General features: G+C 42.7%; 1 protein-coding gene across 1 annotated transcript in view; it reads right to left on the bottom strand.

Moving 5' to 3' along the window:
* xrn2 (5'-3' exoribonuclease 2) overlaps positions 1-20,351 on the bottom strand; it is a 33,991-nt gene extending 13,640 nt beyond the window's left edge. Inside the window, exons 1-23 of the mRNA XM_062550534.1 lie at positions 20,108-20,351; positions 19,346-19,473; positions 19,139-19,250; positions 18,926-19,037; positions 17,828-17,886; positions 17,556-17,645; positions 15,555-15,627; positions 15,378-15,428; positions 14,577-14,734; positions 14,387-14,461; positions 14,140-14,273; positions 13,975-14,032; positions 11,540-11,647; positions 10,663-10,707; positions 10,236-10,385; positions 9,341-9,385; positions 7,804-7,886; positions 5,236-5,371; positions 2,768-2,875; positions 2,538-2,627; positions 2,320-2,392; positions 1,860-1,943; positions 797-894 (exon numbers count right to left, since the gene is read on the bottom strand). Of these exons, the coding sequence (XP_062406518.1) occupies positions 797-894; positions 1,860-1,943; positions 2,320-2,392; positions 2,538-2,627; positions 2,768-2,875; positions 5,236-5,371; positions 7,804-7,886; positions 9,341-9,385; positions 10,236-10,385; positions 10,663-10,707; positions 11,540-11,647; positions 13,975-14,032; positions 14,140-14,273; positions 14,387-14,461; positions 14,577-14,734; positions 15,378-15,428; positions 15,555-15,627; positions 17,556-17,645; positions 17,828-17,886; positions 18,926-19,037; positions 19,139-19,250; positions 19,346-19,473; positions 20,108-20,182 (2,145 nt within the window). The 5' untranslated portion in view covers positions 20,183-20,351. The remainder of the gene's footprint in view (positions 1-796; positions 895-1,859; positions 1,944-2,319; positions 2,393-2,537; positions 2,628-2,767; positions 2,876-5,235; positions 5,372-7,803; positions 7,887-9,340; positions 9,386-10,235; positions 10,386-10,662; positions 10,708-11,539; positions 11,648-13,974; positions 14,033-14,139; positions 14,274-14,386; positions 14,462-14,576; positions 14,735-15,377; positions 15,429-15,554; positions 15,628-17,555; positions 17,646-17,827; positions 17,887-18,925; positions 19,038-19,138; positions 19,251-19,345; positions 19,474-20,107) is intronic.
* Between the last annotated feature and the right edge of the window lie 484 nt (positions 20,352-20,835).

Below are 20,835 nucleotides of genomic sequence, written 5' to 3'. Positions count from 1 at the left end.
CACTTTCATGTTTTTTTTTTTTTTCAATGTATAGGAATGTTGTCCCTTTTGTTTACAACACTTACATATAAATAAATAAACATTGCCCTGCGTTTGTAAACTAGCCTACTAATATGCATTTTAGTCAAACATCAATTACTTCTGTCACTTTTCAGTGCTATTCGTATGCAAACTAACAAGATTGTGGACTGCTGCCTCCATGAAAATTTGTTTTATTTTGAGTAATATTTCGAGTTATTGACATTTGAGTCTGCACTCTCCAAGTGCCCTTTAGTTGACATTATAAATAAGTTACTATGAAAAGTCGTTTTTACGCACCTGTGAAACAATGTAACTTAACTAAGCCTTACATGATGTTAGGCTTACGTTCACTTAATTCATAATCTTGCACATCCCTCCCTGTCTGTTTACTTTTGCAAAGGAGCTCATGAACGGTCCTCACTCGGAACCATACATGCAGAATGAGGAGGCACTGTTGAGCTTTCCATCATTTCATCTTGCAAATATTTTTCTGCAAGTACATGAAGGCAAGAGGAACTAATCTTGCACTGTGATTGGTTGAACTGTTTTCAGCAGTCTCAAAGCTCATTGGCAAACCAATTGTACACTAGGAGCCAGTCTAAAAAAAATATTGTGTCTGGTAATTAACTCTGGCCAGGGATTACAACTTCACAATACAGGCTTAAAAATCACACACACAGTTTCAAATAAACAGCTGCATTAACACTGAAATGGTAAAATGTTGTTTGTGGGCAGCAGTCTTGGCAGGCTGTAACCATATTCAGCAGTGACTCACCTCGTGAGATTCGGAGCGGTACAGCTCATGCATGAAGTCACATAGGGGGTGGGACTTTTCCACAAACATGATGTCACTTCCCAAGCTGTTCCTTTTAACTGAAAAGCAAGAAAGTTTAGTTAATTTTCAGTTCATTGCTATGTGTGACTTTTGAACATATGACAAATGCTATGCATACGTCCGGAAGTGCAGGGGTCAAACTTTCCCTTAAAACGCCCCTTGTCCACCCCACCCCACCCCTCCAGTACATTTACAGTTCTAGATTTTTGGGGTTGACCATTCCCGTAATGGAGTGACCATTCTATATAGACCCTGAAGTCATGTCTCAACAAGGGTTTTTTTGCTTTTAAAAAACAAAATGTGAAAGGAGTACAAAAAAACCCAACATGATTAAATCAGGCAAATTACTGTGGTCTGCTGCGCACCTTATACTTCTGGTATCCAAGTGCATTCGTGTCTCCCACTTCAATAAAAGCTATTTTTAAGGCTCAGCAAACATTTAAACCGGATGAAAGCAAATACACTCAAGATGACTACATCTTGTGATGTTGCTCGTCCAGCAGTGTTCAGAGAAGTAAAATCAGCTAGTTAATCAGCTAGAGTGTGGGGATCAGGTGGAGAGTGGGCAGGGCTTGATTATGGTCCACACGTCGGCCCATTTGATTGCGTTTATTTTGCGGTGGTAAAAACAATGGCACATTTTTTTTACTGGATGATAAAACCCACATTTATCATGCCATTGCTGATTAGTGCTCTTGATGATTGATGAAGTTCATGACTTTACTGAAAATGGCAGTATTTGGAGACCTGATTTGGTTTTACATGACTGATTCTTCTGTATATACAGAATGCGGGAGAAATGTAGTGGATGTTAACAAAAAAATACAAAATAAATAAAAATAAAACTACTACAAACAAGACAAAACGTTGAATAGTAACTACTGTCTGTCAATTCCCCAAAGAGACAGCGATGCAACCAATTTTCTCAGCAGGAGGGCGCTTCATAAAAACTAAACTTACAGTACCATGACAGCTGATGTTTGACACCAGTGGGCGTACTTACTCTCCTCTGCAGTGAGGTTGGGGTACACCTCTGCCAAGGCAGCCCGCAGCCTGCGCTCATCCACGAAGGGAAGCAAGGCCACACCTACACACACACACACACACAAATATTCAAACTTGCTGCTAAACACTTTAGAAGCATTAAGGACTGATTCTCTAGCACCTCTGATTATTAAATTAAACATTATTATATTTGGCTATATGCATTGAACATACCTTCTGATGGAACTAATTTTAACAAACAAAATATGCAAGATGTGGTAGGATCCATAATATGATCTGACTAGCTCTAGCATTTTGCTTACAAAAGCACTGTTTCTTACATATTAAACATAAGAAAACAACTTTCCTTACATAGGCCACTTCTGCATCACTTCATACTTCATCCAAGTATGTGGCTTGTGGTTCAAACACACATCACTTATCATTCATTATTATACTCAGAGAAAAGATGGTATTACCCTGCCAAGCGTATTTCTTCCCATTGAGATCAATTGCAAAGTCGTCGGGGTAGAAGTCAATGATCTGGGAGTCCTGTGGAAAATGGCACAATAATATATTTATCCTTCACAACACTGCCACAAGAACAGAAACAAAACCCTTAAGCAACCGTTTCCTTTTCTGGTCACTAATGAGTTTGCGGTTTTGTTAGTAAACCCGATTTAATGAACCAACTCACTGGGTCGGACATCAAGGCCCTCCAGGTCTCCGGCAGGAAGTTTCCACTGGCAGCCGGAAACACACTCATCAGCTGCTCCAGAGGCTTGAACTGGGAAGCAGAATATATCATATTTATATCCATACACACAGTCGGTGTGTGTGTGTGTGTGTGTGTGTGTATTATATTAATAGCTTATGAAAAAACCCAGAGGCCTGAATGCCTGGTAAATGAAATGCCGTTTCCCTTACCGGCTTGGTTCCCTTCTCAAAGTCTTTGCACAGGTCTTTGATGTCTTTGAAGTCCGATGCAAACGGGGCATAGTGGAAGGGGAAGTACCACTTCCAGGAGGCACAGCCCTGTTGGGATACCCATTCATTTAACTCTTTAACTGCCACGGAATTCTAGAATACTATACCCCCTCACTGCCAGACAAACATTCTAAATCCCCATCTACAGAGAGATTATCCACAACACTACCATTCAACTGGACCACTCTTTTTAATAAGGATAAAAACAAAATACACATTTTAACAGTGTCTCTGCAATGACGGAGCACATAGACTCTGAAATATCAGTATTGCTACACGCACACTAGGAAAATGTCAAAGTTCTATAATATAAGGACTCAAGTCTTCTTTTAACATGTATTGACTCAGTCATGCTAATTCTGTTAACGTAAACAAAATTCAACACAGTAATTCTCATGGTTCCTTAAGACACTAAAAATTGTCATTTGTTTCCGATACGGTGCAAATTATTTTAACCCGGCAAATCTCCCTGTGCGTCTCGGATCCTCCCGCTGGTGAATTACCATTTCCCATATTGAGCGCTGACCTTCACTGAGGATTTAATGTGCTCCGTGGGACTTCTTCGCAAAGCGGCACTGCAAATCTACGGGAATTCTCTCGCTGCTCAGCCTCATATGTATGGATAACAACATAAAACCTCAACAAAATGCCCTTAATCCCCCTAGCTGGCAAAATTTGGATAGGCACCGTGGGGGGGGGGGGGCTCGTGCACAGGAATCTCCTGCGTTCTGTTAGGAATACGTTTCTCCGCAAGCGAAATGATTCTTACATCGGATAACAAAAAAAGACCACTACACCCAGCGGTGCATGTTCATTCATTTTTACAGGGTGTGGCTGCATTCTTAGGCGACTCATCCTGAACCGTTCAGCTGTGCATCTCGTACAGATCTGTGGTGCATATGGTGCCAGAGATGCATAGAGTGTTTCTTTGCTATACGGCGTAGATGTGGGAGGCGTGCGTGCGGCACATATGGGCACGGATGTGCGTGAAGAGTGCACACGGCTCGGCGCGATCACCAGGGCGCTGCCGCTAAATCTGAGAACGCGAGGCGGAGCCCAACAGACACGTTCTCAGGCAGCTGTGCGGACTCCATAATGAATCCATTCAGCCAATCCCTGGGGGAGCAACTCTCCACAAGCTCCACTAGAATAGTAGACTACACCACACGTCGCCCCTCAAACACCGCCCACCCCCACCCCCCCCCCCCCGCACCCCACCTCACCTCACCATCACCTCTGTACATGCACACAGCTCCCAATTACAGGCAGCAAATCCCTTTGCCAATCCCTAATCAGACAGGGATCTAGTGGAGAGAGCCCGCTGGCTAATTATTGAATTTAAAGCTAAAAGATCGAGACCTGCATTTACAAGATGCCGGGGAGAGATGTATGTTGCAAGCACTCGTCAGGCGACAGAACAAACAAAATAGGAGAGGCCTGGCTTGATCCCCCGACGATGTCAAACAAATGGGGTCAAGGGTGATATGCCACAGGTATGCGTGTGTGGTTTGGTGTTTTTAAAAAAACAATAAACCCATTTTAAAATACAATAAATTGCGCAATAGGCCAGAGGACTGGAGAGCTTTGCGTTCCTTTTTTTTTTTAGAAGGGCACACAGGAGCTACCCCTCTTTTAAAAAGGTCAGAAGCACAGACTGTGAATATGGGTCCGAAGCACCAACAAGCACCTTGAGAAAGGGGCTAAAGAGCCAAGCTGGTTTGATTCTCAAGATGATGTGCATGGCAATGTCCGTTGTTTGCACCATTAAAGTCTAAATAAGAAAAAAAAAAAAAAATTGCACACCCTTTGAGGCACTGGCACGGGACATAACTTACAGAAAAAGAAACCTTGAAAAAAGGCCAACCGGAACTGAAACGTTGGGGTCAATAAATATGAGATTGAGTGTGCTTGCACCATTAAAGTCCGACAAAGCTATATGTGGCCTGGTCCTTCCCTGGGTTCAGTTTGAAGTTGTCCAGGGCCTTGCTGCCGATTCTGTGGCCTTGCTCCGAGAGTAACGAGAGGCTAGAGTGCAAGTGACTCCCATTTCATTGGTTTGATTCACGCGGACCACATCCCTGGTGCACAGGCCGGTTTGTGACGAGGCCTGTGCACACACAGCCGCAGTAACGTGGGGTGCCCAGGAGCGGGAGGCAAACGCTGGGTAAGAACTACGAGTCCAACTGGCTTAGTTGTGAAGGGCACTTAACGCGGGTAAGGGAGACCTGCCTGATCGCTGGGGAAGAGGCCAGTCCAAGAGAGTGGGCTTCTGATCAGGCCTGATACATGCCTGGACAACAAGGGTGCCCATTCATTTTATAGTAGGAGCAAAGTACCCAATATTGACAGGCTTGTTAAGACAATTATCTTGAATCTGAAAAAAAAAAAAAAAAAAAAAAAAGGCCTACCTGGTAGTAGTAGCGCAGCACCCAGCACAGGCCTTCCACATAGGACTTCACGACTTTCCTGCGGAAGGATTCATCACTCACGTCCACGTCGAATTTTGTTTTGTAGTAGCGCTGTTTCCAGCCATCCTCCCACAACCTGGAAAACACCAACCCCATAAATGCATTAACATCTCAACAAAGCCATTAACACCACAGAGGGGAGAGAGAAAAAAAAAAAAAGTGACCAAGTTCACCGAATGGAATTTCAGCCCCCTTTAAAATCATCTGTATTCGTTCCCATGGCGCAAATGCCTTTTTCCACGCCTCCCAGTTTTGTGCAAATGCAATATGAAAATGACTGCTGTAACAATTTCCTTGCATCGACTTGTGCGGCACGGCAGACAAGGGAAAAAAAGAAATAAAAAAAGATCAAAAAAGAAATAAATAAAAAAAACCCGCCACATTTTTCTGCTCCTGCAGCGGCCTGAGTGGTGACTGGGTTGGTGTGACGAGGCTCCATTCCGCGCATACAATCAGGGCTGAGCGGCATCTGTCTAACCAATCCCTCCTCTGTCCCGTGGGGAGCAGGAGAAGGCTCCATGAATACCAATTTATCCAGATGGATTTAACCAGCTTTGCCAAGCGCATCGCAGAGGAATTTGCAAGGACCCAGCTCTCCTTTCCATATTAATCACAGGCGGAGGAGAAAGACTCCACTACAGAGCACTCCAGAGTGTGTGTGTGTGTGTGTGTGTGTGTGTGTGTGTCCATACGCAAGAAAGGCTATGTGAGTGCGACAAAAGAAGAAAGGGGGGGCTTGAGTTAGGGGTAAAGATAATAAAAAAAAAATCCACACTGAATTATTCTAAACAGATACAATGCATATAATGTGCCAAAACGCATTACCATTTCAAACATCTCTTCATGAAATAAAGAAAACAAAATAAAAATTACTAATTGAAATTGATTAATCATCTTATTAGCACTACAATGTAAAATGGGTGCAAGATTCTGATACAAGAGGTCTTATACTGAACAGTATACTGCATATACTGAAGGCCTTAAATGAGCGGTCTTACGTCTACTTACGTCTACTGAAGGCCTTGAACGATTGACATGGCTATCAAATGTACACAAGAGATCACGTGGCCACGGTCTTAGTGCTCATGCAAGTGGTCCAATGGGCATGAATCTACAGGTGACTGATTCCCTGGGATTGAGCCTTCACGCATGTTACATAAAACCTTGTACAGTCATTCAATTCTGAATGGTAAAACGCATCAGCTTGTCTAAAGTTAAAGCTATTTAAAATGAAAATGGATCGATGGATCAGTGGACTTGTGAACAAACACACCAACCACCGGTAAACAAATAAAGGTGGCATGAGGCTTCTTGGGAAGTTTCATAGATGCGAGTCACTTCCATTTTCACGTTACAACACGAAAGAGAGCACAACAAACGAGAAGCCTTTACATTAACGCAGATGAACACTGCTGACTGATCAATATTTAGCTAGCATAATTGTCTGAGATATCTGAAGTGAACAAGGAGTTCAGTCGTTGCTTGAGTTGTTGCAAAACCAAGTCAGCCAGTTGAAATGAGGAAACGATGGAAATACTTATAACTTAGCAATCACAAAGAAAAGGAAGGACATCGCTTATTCTATTAGACTGATGGATAGTTGTTTATAACATCCACAGGCTAAACTGGAAAACGAACCTCCATTAAGCTGCACTTTGTTTTTAAAATGATTCATCCACTGTGCAGCTTAAATCGAGACTAATGTTTAATGGGGCCTATATTTCTCCTGCTTGTAGCTTAATACATATTAGTGGAACGAGTTACCCTTCAGTGGAGAAAGTCTTTTTGGTACTGTGTGATATGGTCACACTTCCTGCAAGTCTATAACAGGCAAAGGGACTAGACTTCAGTGTTACTAAAGCCTTGGCAAAATATGTATGCAAAACTAATATCACAAGCAAAAGCCAAAGCATAAACATCAGTGAGTCAGTGCAATGTACCAGCTTGCCTCACTTCATCTAGGAGTTATTTTCTACCTATTTGTTTTTTGCACGCTATTCAAACTCACAGCCCCCATTTCACTGCATTATACCCGACCCCATTAGTCTAGTCAAGTCCAGTTTATTTATATAGCGCATTTCATACACAGGTCTTTCAATGTGCTTTACATAAACAAAAATCTAACAGTAATAGCAGATAAAAGCATAGATGGGCAAATAATAATAATAATAATAATAATAATAAATAATAATAAAATATTTTTTAAAAAGAAAGCACCTTAATGTCCAGGGCCAATAGTTCAGCCGTCACTGACGCTGACTACCACCCAGCTATCCAAACTATCCCCAAACAAATACTGGTCTATTCGGTTAAGACAGACAGGGGCCCTAACTCACCTGAATCTCCCTTTGCCCAACGAAGGGCAGAACGTAGTACTTAAAAGGAACAGTTTTTACTTCTACAAAACACTACAGGACAGAGCCTAATGAACATGTTCAATGCATGACACCAGCACATCCAGATAGAGGAGAATCAGACCACCCGCCTCTAAAGCACAGTAGCGTTTACCTGACGTTGTCCTCGGGTTCCGGCTCGTCGTCACTGTCCTCGGCTTTCCTTTTCACTCCGCGGCCGTCTACGCCATCGTTGCCCTGCAAGAACAGTCAAATGTCATCATCCAAGCATTGCATCTTCTGAGACTGATGTTAAGGAGTGACGAGAGGGAAAATAAGCACAATTATGTAAAGAATATCTTGACTATCATTCTTTGCTCAAGGGGGTATATGCAAAAATGTTTCATTGAGGGCTTGTCCTTTAATCATGTTAAATAGACTGAGCATTAAGAGGGCAAGCTGCAACAGTTAGAATTGTATTGGTGAAGTAGAGATAGTCCTAGAACTCTCCAAACAATTTAGCTGTGAATGTGCCCTCAAGTGATGCGAGAGATTCCGCTGAGAAAAGTCTGAACCAGTATCAACCCCAAATTCTACATGGACTTTGCATCACCTTGAACACATCTTTAGATGCATTCAAAAGATCGGCTCAAAAGCGGATTCCGTGTTTTCACACTTCAATGAGCAAAAAGTCCTGACAAGTGAAACGGCGAGAGATTGAAAAGGAAACCCAGCGCGATAAAGGGAGGAATACATGTGGAAAGGAAGAAAGGCATGTAGGCAAGAGAGGGAAAGGGAGAAACAGAAAAAAAAAAAAACAAATAGAGCCCAGACCTTGCTCCGTTAACCCCCAGGCTTTGTTGCCACCCCATTCATATGTTAATGTTAACTTCTGCCATTGTGCTCCTCTAACATGCGGCGGCTTAAAGAATGAGAGCATTGCGCCAGCGCACAATTTCGAGGCGCATAAGGAAACCAGTTCAGAACTGTGTCTAAATTAAAAATGGAAATGACCGTGGCCCATATGGACCATTCTGGGCATGTAAATGTGTACCATTCAATTCCAAATCAACTGCTGTTTAAACGAGAGCCGCCTCATTCACCAGCTACCTACGACACATAGGAGGAAAGGAGTGACAGAGACACAGCGCGAGAGTGAGCGCATGACGCAGACAGAGCACGACGGAGAGAGAGAGAGAGAGAGAGAGAGAGAGAGAGAGAGAGAGAGAGAGAGAGAGAGAGAGAGAGAGAGAGAGAGAGAGAGAGAGAGAGAGAGAGAGAGAGAGAGAGAGAGAGAGAGAGAGAGAGAGAGAGAGCTCACACAAAAGACAGAGGGAGAATATTACACAGAAAGTGACAGAGCTCGACAGAGAGAGACGGCACAAAAGCTCTGCTGCTGCCAGTGGGACTAATAAAACATCCTTTGGCTGGAAACGCTTCCAGCACATGCGGTTGCAGCACGGCTGAAGTCGCACCTGAGATGTGCGGGTCACACTCTAACCTGTTAACATGGGCATCCGGCATGTATTAGACCGAAGAATGGGACAGAGTGAGCAGCAGAGTATGACAGAACTCAACTCGCGCGCACACACACACACACACACACAGAGAGAGAGCAAGAAAGTGTGAGAGCGATAGAGGGAGAGAACATGTGACACAGAGAAAGTGAGTGTGACACAAGAAGTGACAGAACTGTTGAACTGCAGACCTACCTTGTTCCCGTTCTTTATTGAAGCTTTCAAGGACTGGGCTGCATCCTGGAATCACAAATGAAAGGAAGATGGGCTGATGAGCACAGGGCATCACATGATTAACCGTACAAAACTCATACTGTGTGCAGTCCGTCTGCCATACGGATACACCGAGAACGTCTTAATCCATTCAGCATTCATCAAATGCTCTTTGCTTTGTAACCATGTAGTCAATAGATTCATTTCAAATCATGGAATTAAGACTTTTTCCATGCAAGGCTCCTCAGTGTAATCTAGCAGTCATTGTACAATATTCTAAGACCGTAGTAACCGTAGTTCTCAAACTTTTCACAGTGATTACTGGCCTGGCTATCACCAGACCAAGCTCAATCATTTAAGACTCGAACATTAGTCCGGGGAGTCTGCTCTGTATTTTCTACTTCAACAGGGGCGTGATCAACGGGCAAAGTTCAAATGACACTGTATGCATTTGGATAGACCTCCAACCAATTACGCCAACGATCCCAGTGTGCCAGGTGGATAATCCAGTTTGTGACTGGTCCCCGCAGATTTGTAACGGAAGCAGGATAGAAGAATGTGGGGGTTTCTAGCCTGAGCTCCAGGGGCGAAATCCAATCGCCAGCAGATTGGGCTGCAGTCCAAGTGATTACCATCATAGAAAACAATCGACAATCGTCTCTCCAAGCACCACCATTATGACGCATTAAAATGCAACAGAATTGGCCAATTTAACTACATATTTTACACTGTACATACTGTTTGCATTCTACTGTTTGAGAACCACTGTTCTAAGACATCACAATTTATAACCACTACCGTAACTACATCCAGCTGAATTGGGTACCCAAGTCAACAGACACAACAATACAACGTTATGAAGCGCACGTGTCCTAACCATGTTGTGCTGGTTTGTGGCCTGCATCCTCATGTCATAGGCCGTGTGACGGGCGTTCTGCACTGCCCCTGGTCGGTCTCTGCCCCCCAGAGCCTGGGGAGCGAACTGGCCGGACAGCATGAAGGATGGCTGCTGATGCTGCTGCTGCATCTGGGTGGGACAACAGAGCAGGAATGATCATTATAGGTACAGTTCTGGGCCGGGTTTCCCAGATTCGTTAAGCAGCTCTTTAAGTGCTAAGAACTTCTTAGGAGTTCTGAGAACGCTCCTAAGAAGTTCTTAGCACTGGGAAACCCGGCCCTGTACAGTAACTGGATTATTACCATAGTAACAGGCAGTGCTATGGCAAAAGAGCACAACAAAACGGTAGCCATGTTTACCTGGACCATATTTTTTAAAAAAAATAAAAAATGTAGGTCCAACTTACTTTCATTCGCTTCTTCTTGTCCTTCATCCTCCTTTTGAAACTCTCCTGCAGGATCAGAGGCACATTTTAGAATACAGAACCAAATTATCGTTCCAACTGCCCCGCCAATGATCAAATCCATCGTCCAACCGACCTTACCCAGAAGAGCGCATTTTACAGAAGTTTTTTTAGTTTTAAAGGCCAGAATAAGAATTAAGAATAAAATCAGACTTTCCAGGTAAGCCATAGTTAAAGGATAACTGGGGCCCCAAGAACAACCTAGGGTATGCTTTTAGATGATAACGGTGTAAACTTTTATTGATGACCAAAATTATTACACTGGCTATCACCATACTAAACTCAATCTTAAGATTGAACATTCGTATGGGGAGGCTGCGCTTTGTTTTCTACTGCACAAGAGGCGTGACCAATGGGCATCGTTCAAATACTCCGTACGCTTGGATAGTCCTTCAACCAATCAGACCAACGATCCGCTGCGTCTTTTGGATAAGCTAGTTTCTGATTGGAGCCAAAGGTTCTGGCAGGAAGCAGAAGAGATAGATATGCAGGTGTCTAGCCTGAGCTGCCGGGCGAAATCCAAATTCGCCGGAAGTTCAGGCAGGGTTCACTCAGCCTACAAAATTATATTAATGGATGCAAAAGGCTGAAATTTGTATCTACAACTACATTGTGCAACATATATATAGCATAATCTTTGAGGTCAAGTAAATGACCATTTCTGACAAAAAAAAAAGAATCTTTTCACTGGGACTTTTGGCTGGAAACGCTTCCAACACATGCGTTTGCACAGCTGAAGACATTTAGCAAAATCAAGGTATAAGCCGCGTCTATTAATTGGGAAATTATGGGCACTAGGGGCAACAGAATGTTCTCTTACATCATCGTCTTTGCGCTTCTTGAAGATGTTGTCTTCGGCCACTCCTACAGCCTGCATGATCAGCTCAACTCGCTCAAGGTTGACGAAGCCACTTTCTGTGAGGTAACCCTGTACACACAAACAAACACAATGAAGATCCAACAGAAAGGGAACTTACAGCAAACCTATTCAACAAGGCTCAATAGGTCTACCTCAGTGCCTTTTGTGTGACCCTCACATTCTGTTCTCTTTTAACCATTTTGAGTCAACCTTCATAACGTCATTGACAATACACGCAGCCTCTCCTTGACCACTTGCTCTCACTCTCCCAACAAACCCACCCCTCCCCTCAGTGAGTGTACATGAACCAAAACAGTTATTCCAGGATTGCTGTTGTCGCATAGTCCTATAGAGGACTGTTAACCAAATCGCAATTCAGTCAGTGTTCACTAAAGACAAGTAATCATGCACACCAATTAACTATAACTAAATGAATCCAATTTGTTCTTTTTTCCACAAAGTAAATCATGGAGACCAAATGCCTCAAATAAGATACAGCAGGCATGAGAACAACTGAAACTTAAAAACACAGGGATACTGACCAATGACCATATTATGGCCAAATACTGTGGATTAAATCCAGTGGATGGATATGCCACACATAACATGTAATACTGTTTGTGTTATTTGCAAAACGTTCTCTATTTTGTGTGTCGTTCTTTAACACTATAGTCCAGGGGTGCCCAAATACTTTCCCATCAAGGGCCAAAATTGAATCGGGGAGGAGAGTCGTGGGCCAAAAGTAAATGTTCAAGTCGTGGACCATTAGAATGAAATGTATTGCATAGCCTATTTATGCAAAATTAACATTCTATAAAAAAGTAGCCTAGACTATTGTTTTAAGAAATAGGCCTACAGTCTTTACCGTGATGGTCTTTGCTTGTACTCTATACTGTGATTGTTTGCACTGTGTACTTGTATTAATGCAAATGCAATGTGTACAACATTAATACACATAATCCAGATATTACATTTAAAACAAATAGATTTGATTGAGAAATGACAATTGGACTATTCAGATTAGCTAGCTTCAGGGGTGCCTGCAGGTGAGACTACGGCCATAGCTGACGCACTCTCCATATCTCTCCCTACTAACGAGGAAGAATTTCCCCTGTGTAGCCTAAACAAGTTGGCCTAAGTCTGCAGTGTCCCATTAACTGCATGACAGCAGTCTTTTTACAATGTTATGTAAAAAAAACCCACGTTATCAAAATCAGCTTCTGAACTAATCAACAACACAGACATATACGCACGCACGCACACCTTTCGTTTGAGCGGGTGAGAGAATAACAGCACACAGCCGCACACACGCAGAGTTGCAGGCTGGGCTACTTGTGGTTTTGCTTTACTTTCAGTGGTTGCTAGTTATTAGCACACAATGTTAAGCTATTCACTAGCTGAGACTTCAAGGATCATTGATAGATATTTTCTTTATAAAGAATGAAAACGGAAAGGATCGGAGGCAGCAAACTTAGATGAGTTATTTCATATGGGCAAGGTGGGCAAAATTGGTGTGCTTGTCAAAACGCTAGCATTACAGCTTGATAATGTTAAAGCTCACAAGCTGTTTAAAGCCAGACACACCGGTAGACTAGATCTAAGTTGATAAGTGTGCGTACCATGACATTAATTCCTGCCTGCGGTACGTCCCGAGCTTCTCCTCAGCCTTCCTCACTCTTGTCGTCAACATATCCACGTCCACGAATATGGATATGCGCTGACAGGAGCTCAATAGCGCCCCCCTACCGCCCCATCTAAAACAATGTTAAACGGTGGCTAGATAGTGAACTGTTTTTGATTTTTTTTTTTTGTCGATAAAACGTTGAGACAGAATGAAAGTCTGACAAGAGCGCGGGCCAAAAAAAATCGGTTGCGGGCCAACTTTGGCCCGCGGGCCCCAATTTGGGCAGCCCTGCTATAGTCCATTGACCCTGTGTAACAAATGGGCTTTGATGCCACTTGTATCTTGCCTGTATGTTTAAACTTTATGTCTGTCTCTTGTTTTGGCTTGTTGTCTGGAGGTGTCAGCTGTAGTTAGTGCTTGAATCATCATTTAAACTCTGTCTCTTTAACTGTGAAGCAATTTGGATTGTATTGTGCTATAATAATTAAAAATACTAACTAGTAATGTTTCTTCTGTTGTGCCACAATTAAATCAATCTATAAAAATGTCATGTGCCATCAGTGTACTGGAGACCAATCCCTACTCTGCATCTAGTAGCTCTGACCCAACCCTTGATCCATTACTGAAGTGCAGTTTAAAAAAAAAAAAAAAAGCACCTAAATTATATGTGGTGCACCTAAATGAAAAGGCTAGGCGCACCAGTGCAACCAATGTAATAAAGTTAGTCTGGAGCCCTGTAGTCAAGGCGCGATGAAGTAGAATGCATACTCACCCCCGTCTTGTGTACGACGTCTTTATAGATTCCAACCAGTCGATCGATAGCGCCTTCTCTACAAGTCAAAGATAAAACCCACACAATACCAATGAGTTAAATCTGGTTCAGCAAGGGCTTAATAACATATCTGACTGGAGGAATACAGTAGCTTTGTGGCTTCACCTGATTTCTAGGGACGGTAGATGAGGCAGGAAATCATTTCCAACAAAGAAGCACATGAAGACCCAGTCATCCACACTCCGCTCAAAGTCAAACGGAAACGGCAGGCTAGCCATGGTCAACTCTCGCTCCAAGTACTGGGGAGTGAAAGAATGGCAAAAACTGAAACCCAATTTCACGAGGCAACTACAAAAACAAAGCTGAAAATCAAGAAGGTTTACCACTTTTTCTTTTTTCTTTTTAGACGTACCTCTCGCAAAACTGACAAACGAATGAAGATGAACTCCTGTTCAGAGACTGGTATGCTGCCTGCAAATTCATCATGCTGGCATCAAAAACAAAGAGCACAGTTAGCACAGTGAGGATGACCATCAGTGCACGCTAAGAACAAGAGCACAGGGCATCCATTGCTGTGCGGGTCGAGTTGAGTCGCGACTCACCTCGCCTTGCTTCTCCCTGGGCATTCCCTGGCAGTCCTTGATCTCATGGCCGACCTGGTTACAGAGGGCACAGGGTCTTGGCTTGTTGGGCTTGAACTCCTCACGGATGATGGTGAAGTTAGGCTCGTGTGTGGCCAGCCCCAACATGATCAAGTCGGCTAGTTAGTGGAACAGCAGGAGCGCACCGGAAAGTAGAAAGAAAGAGAGAAAGAGAAGACATGTTCGACGTTTTGAGAAACTCAAAAAGCAAGGCATTAGAACATGGGGCATGTGATGTGTGTGAGCGTGTGGACATATGGACATTAAATCAAGTGCCCATGAAGGTAGCCTTCATGAATGCCCTTTTCCCATACATGCTAATTACTCAGAAAAGGCCAACCTTCAGCAAATTGAATACTTTTGATCCACACACACAAAAAAAGAAAACAAATAGCAGAAAGCACCAAGGTCCTCTACACATAATGAGATGCAATATTTGTCCTCTTTTGTCCACTAAGTGCATGGTACACTACTGAATGCAGCCGCTTTTATGTTGCGCGTCCGCCGTAATTGCCTTCATTTAAAAACAGTTTATCTAGACCGTACTTCCCCATTTAATATGCCAGTTTGATCCAGCCCACCTCCTCAGTGCTCATATCAGTGTTTTCATAGGAAACAATGATCCTCTCTCCAGCAGCAAGATCATCTGAGACAAGCTACACAATACCCCCCCCCCGTCATTAATCAGTTCTGTGCTAGTGCATCAGACTTTTCAAACTACTTTTCAAAATGACCGGTGTCCATGAGGGGATGTAAACTTACCGTCAGCGCCGCAAAGACAGTGATGCGTGTTTGGGTCATGATGTGGCTGAGCTGTTGGAGAAATCAATAACATGATTCATTAAGCACTAGATTAATTCTCCCCCCACCCCCCTTCATAAAAGGAACAGGGAATTTGGGGAAATGACTTGAGGGAACTAGCAGAGTGTAGATTTTTACCCCTTTGCCTTCGGATGTAATCCATAATTTTATGTTCACCCTCTCCAGGAACACTGGCATCTGACAGGAAAACCTGTTATGGAAAACAAAACAGAAATGGATAACTAACCACCCAACTTGAGGTAATATTTTCAAGACTCTAAGCCATGTATAGATATCAACCAATAAGACAAAGTAACAAACTACTCTTTATGGAGACTAGCAATTACTTGCAGACTTTTATTTCATGTTTAAAAACTCATTTTGGGTCTTCTTTAGCTGAATGGTGCACGTAATGCTGCTAACAAGCAGAGGGCACTTTAGATTTATAACTCAATTTTTATGTATAATTATTTTCAACACATCTATGCATATTTCTATATTATGTACATCTGTGCACTACTCTACATGGTTGCGCAAGTTGTCCCTTGCACAATCCTAGTTGGAATCCTACCTAACTGGGCAATCGTTCAATGCATTTTTTTGGCTAGGACAATTGTCCATATTTCACTGCCTCGCCACAGGGGTGCCCCAAGGCTCCATACTGGGGCCCCTTCTCTAACCTTTACCCAACTCTATCAGTCATTCCCGCCTGATGAACCTCACAATCTCAAATACTAGTCTCTCTGACATCTACATTGATGAAGGAACATCACTTCCAACCTAACTGCTCGTCTTCCAAGCCAAACAAACCATATGCCACAACATAATCAAAACTGACTCCTGAACTCTTACTCCTACTAAGGTTGCGAGAAACTTGGCCGTCCTGATTAATGACCAACAGACCTTCTCCGACCATTCTGTTGCCTAAATCGACTGGTCATGCCCCTTGGCACTAATCAATCACTAAAATAAATCAAGCTGTAATACGTACCTAACCTAATACAAGCCACCTAGCTCTATTTACAGACCACAGTCATCCCTCGCATTAGGTGCCTCTCATTCGTGTTTTAATCATCCTCCCTTCCTTCCTCAGTCCTCGTTCTCACTGATCTAGATAAAGACTGATGGGACGGCAACAATGGGATAGTCCAGAGCCATATATCTATAGTGCTAGTTATACAACAGTGGTAACGAGTCTGGAGGGCCAAGGATCGAGGAGGGATGTTGAGAGAGGCCCATAGACTCCAGTAAAGCCCTCCGAACTGGCCTTCTGGCTTGTGTCATGGAGCAAAAACAGATGGTCCAGAACGCACAGCACATCTGATTTTAAATCACCCAAAAAGGGTGCATGTTACCCCACTGAGCTCCATTGGCTAGTTAGTCACCTGCATCAAATTCAAATCACTGAAGCTTGCTGAAGTGACTGCTGGCTCTACTCTTATTTAAGTGTCCTCATAAAGGCTTATGCTACCCCTCACTACCACTAGATCACTCCCTGCTGCCGATACACACAACAATCCAGACTATTCGGATTTGCTCCCTGTTGGTGGATCAACCTACCAATTGTTACCAGAGCTGGGGCCTCGCCCTCGATCTTCAAGAAGCTCTTGAAGACCCACATCTTGCCAGAGTGCCTCCCCTTCTAACACACATACCCTAACATGCATCCCTTCTTTCCTCGTTTTAAAGGCGTCTGCTAAATAACCATAACCATAACCATAACCATAACTTACTTACTTTCATTCCACCACTATCACTTTTGCTCACACTTTGACTAGTACTTCAACTGTTGCACTGACTCCCCCTGTGGTAGGTGCATTTATTATTGTAGCATTTATTGTTATGGTGTCCTTGAATGTTAGTCACTTTGTATAACAACATTGAAAAAATATAAATACAATTCAATAATAAATTAAAATCTTGCATTGACAGGTGATTCTAGGTCAATGGAATGCTGTTGTCTTTGAACAAAAGGTGTAATCAATGGTTTGAGTCTGCTGTAAAACCACAGACATCATGTTGCTGGGTATTTGTAGAACTGCACCAATTTAGAGTGCACAGACAACAACATAAAAACAAAGTAATCCTCACTTAGAATCAAGATAATGCACTTCACCACTCATCCACACTAACACTTACTGTAACGTTGCGCCATCCTGGATCATTGCTCAATCTGTCAGCTACGTAATACCGGAGACATTTTGCCAGGTTGTCCATAAACTCTGTTCCCTAGGAAACAAGATTCAGTACAATCATTAACAAGAATAGAATGGGTCTTAATTGTCACCGTCAAAGGTACAACAAGTTTAAAGTGCACTTAAAGTAAAAACTTGCATTAACAACTTGTTCTATGTTAGAAATTGTTCCCCACCCCCCATTTGGCACAAACCAATACCTGGGGACACACTTACTGGAGTGATGCAGTTGCTGTCAAACCTCTCCTTGATCTCATCTGGCGGAAGGTATCCTCCTAAAATAAAAAGGCAAATCCTTTAAAATTGTGTATGAAAATTAAAATGCTTCATGACTGTATCAGAGAGAGAAGCCTTCTGTCATTTTAGTGTTTGTTGCAGAGCTTGCAAATGTCCACAATACAATACATGCCTGTTATGACCATGTGGATGGAGAGAACCTCAAGGCGCCTACACGCCCAGTGCTACACTCGCTGCTGATAGGTTGAGCTAAGGACCAAAAGATTTTTGCTGTGCTTGTTGCTGGGTCCAGTGCAAAAAATCTATCTATTAATGCAAGGAACGTCGGTCTGTGTGTCAGTCTGTCTATTCCACGCATAACTCTCGAACCACTCATCCGACTGCTCCCAAATTTGGTGGGTGTCATCCTAATGGCACGAGTATGTGCAGTGCCAAATTTCATGAAACACGAACAAAAAAAATGCCGCATTTACGGACTCTGCACTAGTGATTTTGATTACAGCATGCTGCGGTCAAAGTTAAATATGATTGAACTTACAACGGTACAATTAATGTACACAAAATATGACACCTTTTCAAACTAGTATTCCCGTTGCGCATCAGCAATAACTGTCAGTAAATTTTAGGCTTGATGTACCATTAGGTTTACTGCACTAAAAATCTTTCTGTACCGTTTTACTGCTGCAATCAACTGAAGCATCAATAACACACTTGACAAGAGCCAGTATTCTTGATGCAGCCTGTTCACTGGTTTGACTTTACAACATCCGAATAAGATGCTGTACTTATTATAATGTACATATTCATACTGAACTCTCCCCTTTTAAATTTCACTATTTTGTCGCTTTCTGTTTTCCATCATTCTTACTCTACTTCAATTTTTCCTAGAGCAGTTAGCTTTAAAAAGCTTAACAAGTTTACCATGTTATAAGTCACTTTGCTGAAAAGGTGTCAGCCAAATGTAAGTCAAATGTGCCCCTTTCCCTCTTTCAGCAGAGATGCAAGAACAGCCATCCTTAAAACAATAAAACAATAAAAACTGCTTCCGTGACACTCAAAATGTGCATGTCTGTTTACCTCTCCCGATGATCTCTTCCCTCATCTTCTGTTTCTCCTCCACAAGTTCCGCCCCTTCTTTAGAGGCTCGGAATCGCCTTGACCGCTGCTGATTCATTTTGGCACGAGGGGCCTGTGAAAAACAGGTATGAGCATATGACAAATCAGAATGGAAGTAATCGGACACTCTAGTAGCAAGACTATGGGGGGGCGATATGAATCCAAGGTACTTACGACTCCATCTATAGCCATGTACAGAACTCTGCGGGGTCTAATGATGTTGAAGAGTCGATCGATGTATTCGAAAATGGCCACCATCATCTCATCCTCGTTTTTGGGCGCTGGCCTGTTGGATATTCAACAACGTTTAACTGGCTGAAAAAAAAACAAAGACACCCAGACAGACTTCTGAAAAGGACTGTAGAGCCAGGTGACACTTACTTGTCCTCAGGATGTGTGCACGGATGGATAATTCCATTCATATCCAGATACAGGTTGTCAAACTCCACTTCATTGGGATTGGGCTTGCTAGTGTCAACAGGTATTCGCACACCATTGCATTCCTTGGACTGTAAGAAAGAATTTCTGATTAAACATCTTCCAAACACTCCATCCATTCAGTCAGTCAATCATATAACACGGTATAATACAATCACGGCTATCGGAGTTGCTGACAGCAGCATAGCATCTACTTCTGTGCAAGTGTCCATCCTGGACACGACAGGTGAACGAACATAAAGCGTTCCCTCACTGTTTCAGCAATTTGACAACCGCCAGCATTAACCATACCATAATGTTTCAACATTACCATAACCTACGTTAATACGTATATGACGCTTCGGCTTATAATAAAACAGTTGCCTTGCAAGCTCATTTAGGAACGCAATATTAGGCAGCGCACTTTGAATTTGGAATAATCTAACGCGAACGTTACTGAATAGCTCTACACAAGCTAGCCGATTAGCTTTTGGCTAACTCTCAAGCAATTAATAACATTTGCGTGGTAGCACCTCACTGAGACGAACAAAAAAATAGCATTTAATTGATCGTAAAAGGGCATGGACAATAGTGCATAACTTTATAAACGCGTAACACAATGGAACAATACCACAGTCAATGTGCGTAGTAAATAAATTGGCTATGTATTTAGCCACACAGCTAGTGCTAACAGTTACAGCACCCATCAGGAAAACAAACGCTTACCTTCTCCTCAAGGCAATGCACTATTATGGAAGGATATTTCCTACTCAACCAACGGAAAAATGCAGGGACTCCCATATTGTATAAAAGTCGAAAGCCAATATGGTAGTAGCTTTAAAAATGCTCAATTAAAAACAACGGGTATGCAAAGGCTAGGAAATCTAGCCAGTCAATACAACACACAACGCGTTCTAGCTAGCTTAACTTGTAGCGTGTTTGTAGAGTGCACTTCCGGGCAACCGGAAATACACCATAGAAATGTGTGTCGAGAAATCACAGAAAAACTAACTAGCGCCCCCACGCCCAAACTTCGCTTTTGTCGTCTACCAGACCCCTAAAACAAAACAAAACAAAACAGGTCAGCACATTTAGCAAATATGTTCCCCAAAATGAGAGGAAGGCATAAAAAGGTTCGTGTTGTTTGTTTGTTTGTTACAAATCTGCATTGCCATTTTAACAGGTTGTGAGGCCAATATGACTTGCATAGTCAGGAAATGAAGTTGAAAGTGAAAAATAACTGGTAGCTATGTCTATAAAATTCCTCACCCTCTTTGCTAGAAGGAAGTGTTCTCTGAAGTGTTTCATTCATGCTTGCAGACTGATAGTTGAATCAGTCTTTGAAACATAAATGGTTCAAGTCAATCAGAAACATGACAAAAGCATTGTGGTTAGCCTGCTGCAATGTCTGGGTATTTTCCCAAAGAATGCCATTTAATTTATATACAAGCAGT

This window comes from Sardina pilchardus, chromosome 12 (assembly GCF_963854185.1).
Source record: "Sardina pilchardus chromosome 12, fSarPil1.1, whole genome shotgun sequence".
NCBI classification, from domain to species: Eukaryota; Metazoa; Chordata; class Actinopteri; order Clupeiformes; family Clupeidae; genus Sardina; species Sardina pilchardus.
This window is presented reverse-complemented; position numbering and strand designations above follow the sequence as displayed.